This window comes from Amblyomma americanum, chromosome 2 (genome assembly GCF_052857255.1).
Source record: "Amblyomma americanum isolate KBUSLIRL-KWMA chromosome 2, ASM5285725v1, whole genome shotgun sequence".
Classification (NCBI taxonomy): domain Eukaryota; kingdom Metazoa; phylum Arthropoda; class Arachnida; order Ixodida; family Ixodidae; genus Amblyomma; species Amblyomma americanum.
Window position 1 is genome coordinate 44,362,644 of NC_135498.1, and position 5,867 is coordinate 44,368,510.

A 5,867-nucleotide genomic window follows, 5' to 3' on the forward strand; every position below is an offset into this window, starting at 1 on the left:
CCCTCGGGGGCACTCGGCACTGTGATCGAACACTGTCCAAAGTTTTCTTACGCCAGGATGAATGAAGGGCAAGTCTGTAGCCGAAGTCACCAATCACGTCACTGTCTAGCGAATCATCCATGATTGCTCTGATATTCCAGCCACTAGAGATTTAAGTCCGCTTCGCCCCCATTCCCCCACTTCCTTCCCCCCTTTCCTTTTTTCAACTTATGCCTCATGGCACACTTCTCGAATAAAAAAAAATCCGCTTCGCGTACCTTGAGTTATTGTATGTACACGTCTTTTGATATATCTCTGCGAGTGCTAGTATGCAAGCCGCGACACCGAAAAATGTTTTTGCGGTGGAACGCTCATCGTCGGTTGATTTGAAGGACGTTTTGGAAGGCCATTGCTGTTTGCTAGTTCTCAGCTATTTTTGACTGAGCACTTCCACATCAACGGAGCGTAGAACAAGTCCCCATATAGTATACAACATCGCCCAGTGGAAATTTCCAAAGCAGTCCCGAATTTGACACGTCCCTGCTGCTAAGGCTCTGCAACCTCTGGAATGCTAAGGATGGCTGTGCCACATGTCGATGTTCATCATCATCATAATCACAAAGACGTATCGCCTCTGTCATCGGTGCCAGAAGAAGAAGCAGAAGAAGGGAACGTGCTCGTGCTGCCAAGCCTCATCTGTCTGAGTTCTCGTGCATAGCTGCTGCGGTCTCGACTGCGCTCTCGACAATCCCTGAGCGTCCCAAGCGACTAACCCCGCCGCGACGCACGACCCAACGCCAGCTGCAAGGGAGGCCATCACAGCACCGGAATCGGCCACGGCTCCGGCATGGCGGTCACCCCGCCCTCGCCGGGCCTGTCTCGGCTGACCCGCAGCGGCAGCTGGGTGGACGTGGTCATGGTCGAGCTGGGCGCCCCCGCCGAGGACGGCCTGCACGCGGTGATGGGCCACGGCCTGTTCCAGCACCGGCTGCTGCTGCACGCCTCGCTGTCCCTGGCTGTGCTGCTGTGCCACGCGCTCGCCTTCCGGCTGATCGCGCGCGACGTGGACCACTGGTGCCGGCCGCCGAGGGACGTGGCCTCGTTCCCCACCGCGGCCGCCTGGAAGAACGCGGCCATCCCCGTCGTCGGGCCGGACGGCGCGTTCAGCCGCTGCACCATGTACGACCCACCCGTGCAGGTACGTGGGTGTCCTAGCTCCAGGGACGACCGAGTGGGTCGCGAAGCAATGAATTCCGGAAAGGCGCGCGTTGTTATACAACTGGCGGGCTTCTCCCGATGCCAACCATTAGCTAATGGGCTCGCGCTCAAAACACGCACGTACGCGAGCACACGCAAGTACAAACCTGCAAGGCTGTTTTCATGACATCGATCGAGCCATGACCCACGAAGAAACAGTGAAAGATGATGTGCCAGGTGCAACTCAAAGGTGCTTTTCGCCCAGTCACTAAGATCATTGCAAAAACCACGGCAAAATACAAACCCACTCCCATTAAGGTGGGGCCGCCAAAGCTTAAGGACATTACTGGAGTCCTTGCGAAATACCAAAGCATTCCCATCAGTGTGAGGCCGGAAATCTTGGAAGCACCGAGTCCGGGTGAGAGGCTGCTTGCAGACTTGAATGATTTCTCTTATTGCCACAGCACTGCGGTACGTTCTTCATCACCCTATCAGAACCGGTATGAGCGGCGGATACCGAGATTACAAAACCTGCGTATACTTCTCGCGCCGCTCAGTATTTAGCTCCCCGATATAAACACTTGTAACCGGCCAAAGTGCCCTACCTTGCAACAGGGCTCCGCTGTACGGACACATCATACGCCGCCACGGTGAAAGCAGTGATATCGGGTTTATAAATACAGGCTTAAACTTTGATGTACACGCTGATGACAGCACTTCTGCAAAGTGCATGGCAGCAAGTTGAAATTCCGCTCCCGGCAATGATTTCTTACACTACTTACAACACCCTATATATCGGACGCACTTCCTTTGCTATCGTGACTTCTCAACTGCTGATTTCGCAAGTTCTCGCGAATTATCGCGAGTTTACGAGCTAATGAGAGTCATCATGCGTTTGCTATTGATGCTAATTATTCATTTGACCGAGCCCTCTGCAGGACCAAGGCTTGTCCACTGTCCTTCGCTTAACTCTATCTTGGGCCAGCTGCGGCTGTCTTTTCCCTGCAAGCTTCCCAATTTCACCTGCCCGCTTGACTCTCTGCGTTCTCCTGATACGTTTCTCTTAAGGAATCCACTACGTTAGCCTAAGAGCCCATCAATAATCATAACTTCGCATTACACATTGCTCTGCCAGTGCTAAATTTCTCCTTTGTTCCAGCTACAGGGTGTCCTTAACTCCAGTTTGTTCGGTGACCCACTCTGCTATCCTCCTGTATCCTAACCTTACGTCTATAATTTCCATTTCCTTAGCCCGCTGCGCAGTCCTCAGTTTTCAGCCGTTTTCGTTAGCGACGAGATTTTCGCCTCCAAATAAGCACTAAGAAGATTCCAGTCTTATATGCCTTCCTATTGAGGGGTACTCGTAAACTGTTATTGATGACCTGAAAGTACGTGCCGAATGCACTCCATGCTCATACTCCTTATTATTTCAACTTTACCGACAGTATCTGCTGCCGCTGCCTGCCTTATGCAGATGCATTCCCTTACCCCTTCCAGTGTTTCTCTACCTGCTGTAAACTGATGTTTCCTTCCCAGAGTTCTGCAGTTTTCTTCATATTAATTTGCCAAGCTGAACACTTGCTTGCCTGTCAAGGTCATCAGTAACGGTCTGCAGTTCGTCCCCTGAGTTACTCAGCAGGGCAGTGTCATTCGAAAATAGGAGATTACTAAGATATTCACAATTAAGTTTAATTCACAACTCTTCCCAATCCACTTGTCTGATACTTCACGTAAACACGTGGTGATTAGTAGCAGAGAGGTTGTTTCTCCCTGTCTGGTGCTTTTCTTCACTGGCATTTTATGCTTTCGCTGCGGTGGACTTTTGTCGCTGTGCAGTCCACCAGATATTTTTCAGCACCTTTACATATATCTCTTCCACACCTTGGTTATGCAGTGCCTGTATGACTGCTGAAGTTTCGACTGTACAAAAAGGGTTTTCGTAATCTTTGAAGGCTATTTTAGGGGTTTGACAAATAATGCGTATTTCTCTGCAACGAATGTTATGATAATATTAATTATTATGAACGTTCATAGCTTCAACTCCTGGGCGTGTAGGCTGCATAGTATTGGAGTGCAACGCAGAAACTACTAACGTGTTCCTAGATCCCTCCGTTAGGTGTGGCCTAAAGCTCGGGTGAGGCTTCGGGCACGCAAAAATTACGTTCTCACCTGTATCTGCCGCTCATTCTAGCTGATAGCATAAAGAGCCCGTTGAGTTTTTTTTACCAGCGTTGTTGTTGCGTCGCTGCCACACTCGATGAGGCGGCGGTTACTGGGGCCAAGATTATGGGCCCCCAAATTGTCGCACTAATGAGGGACTCATTTCGTTGGATTCTTCGTGAGATATAGCACAGAGCTGCTAATTGCAACTTGCGCCAGTGTCAAGCCGTCAACCAACACATGCAAATGTGTCTCTTGGAGCGTGTCGCGCTGTCGATATCTATGGAAAGAATGTCTATGTGGAGCGGTTACGCTATTGCTTTGTCACATGTAATCAGCGATTACGTCTCCGCCTTTGGGGGTAATTTTCTTTCTAACCGCACTGCCTTCAGGTTCACCCACACACGAAGCGACTGATCGTGCCCTGCGACGAGTGGGAGTACGACGAGGAACACGGCCGAGAGAGCATCGTGGCCGAGTGGAACCTGGTGTGCGACCGTGCCTGGCTTCTGCACCTGGCCACGGTGCTCTACACCTGCGGCGCGCTGATGGTGGCGCCCCTGAGCGGCTTCCTCGCCGACCGGCACGGACGAGCGACGCTCATCATGCTGTCCACCGGCGTGCTCGCGATCTCCAGCTTCGGCAGCGCTTTCTCACGCTCCTTCCTATTCTTCGTCGTGGTCCGCTTCTTCGTGTCCGCGGCCAGCGGCACGCTTCAGGTGATGAGCTTCGTGCTGCTCTACGAGTTCACCTTCCAAAGCCGCCGCATCCTCTACTCGCTGCTTGCCATGCTCCTGGGACCTCTCGCCGTGCCCTGCGTGTACCAACTGCTCGAGCTGGCGAGGCTGGGCTGGGTAGCGGTGCAGGTCGTCTTCATGGCACCAACCGTGCTGCTCGCGCTCTCCTGCTACTACGTCAAGGAGTCGCCCTCCTGGCTCCTCGTCACCTGGGAGATGCACCGGGCGGAGGCGGTCACTCTGCACGTCGCTGGCGTCAACGGCATACCCATGGACACCGCGAAGCACCTCTTCAAGCGGGTCAAGAGCAACATCAAGAAGCGCGAGGACGCACCACCACCGTCGCCAGCGCTAACTCTGACGCCGCCATCCTCCCCCGGTCTCGTCCTGCTGCTCACGGAGAGCGCGTTTCGGAGACGGGCGCTACCGACTCTGTTCTGCTGGTTCGCCGTCACCTTCTCCTTCTACAGCACCGTGTTGCACGGCGCGGCTGCCGACTCCAGGACGCCCTGGGAAAGCGCGGCGTGCGTGGCCATGGCGGTTCCCTTCTGCGCGTCCTACTACTACTTCATCACGAGGCATGGGTTGCGCCACACCCTGACGGTGCTGCTCGCGCTGCTGGGCTGGGTGACGGCGTTGCTTGCTCTGTCTACGAGCAAAGGACACGTGACCCTCAAAGCCATCATCTCCGCGGCGGTCAAGTGCGGCTCCATCCTGGCCCTCAGCACCACTTACGTCTACGCGGCAGAGATCTTCCCGACCGTGCCACGTTGCCTGGGCGTGAGCGCGTCTTACTCCTGCGGGCTCCTGGGCAGCCTCTTGTCTACCTTCCTGCTCCAGGCATCCGGTCCTGCTGTTAGCCCGGATACGCCGCTCGCCGTGCTGGTTGCCATGGCGACGCTGCTGTTCCTCTGCTGCGTGGCGTTGCAGGCGTTGCCCGAGATTCGGGTCGAAACGGATCCTGGGCCCCCCGAGCCTATGGACGAGGCGGGGCGCAAGAGAGCCTTGCAGGAGTCCCTGGGCCAGAGCTGGTCACCAGGCGCCCGTTCTTTCGATCTCGACACTACGGACACCTCTTCCCATTCCAAGGGAAAGCGGAGGTCAAAGGTTCACTCGAACGTGACGTCGATGGCCAGTTCGCCTGGTTCGCCTTCCACTAGTAGCCCAGTGGACAAATCGCCCAGGCCGGACTCGTCCTGGTCTCCTGCCTCACCGAGCTCACTAAGAGGAAGCCTGACGACCCCAGTAGACTCGAGGAGCGGAAGTTCGCCTGACCAAAGGCAATGATAGTGCAAATATCGATATACAAACTTCATGCATCCATCACACTTCGTATATGCACATACCGAATGCTTTTCTGTAATCTTTTAATCCGAATTGTTTGTCGCAAACTTTTCAGATAGTGCTTGCGACGTTTCACGTGCATTTTCACTATAGCATCACCGCGAGACGTTTTTTTTTTGTTATCGAACGGTTACAATTACGCTCATTATTGCAAGCAACTGAACATTCTTTTCCGAACACAGCTGGCGTGCCACTCACCACGCGCTGTGTTTTACGTGAGTGCACTTGATCTGCGCATGATCGCTACCTGTACTCCCTTGAGTACAGGTCTTCACTGTCTTTTCCACTGTACCAGCGCTGAAATGATGCCTGATCTGTAGCGCCTGTTTTGAGGCACACATTCTGACATCTTCCGAAGGCACCTTGCTGGGACACCCCTGTATAAGACGCGCTCATTTATACCATTGAGCTGAGTATTATGAACATAAAGCTATATAGCACACTAGTTTT

The 5,867-nt window shown here is 53.7% G+C and overlaps 1 protein-coding gene across 1 annotated transcript; it reads left to right on the forward strand.

Annotated features, from left to right (window-relative positions):
* Positions 1-826: 826 nt before the first annotated feature.
* On the forward strand, positions 827-5,435 carry LOC144119667 (solute carrier family 22 member 7-like). Its single transcript, XM_077652232.1, has 2 exons — positions 827-1,177; positions 3,729-5,435. The coding sequence occupies exons 1-2, from the start codon at positions 827-829 to the stop codon at positions 5,358-5,360; spliced, it is 1,983 nt and encodes a 660-aa protein (XP_077508358.1). The 3' UTR covers positions 5,361-5,435.
* Positions 5,436-5,867: the final 432 nt, after the last annotated feature.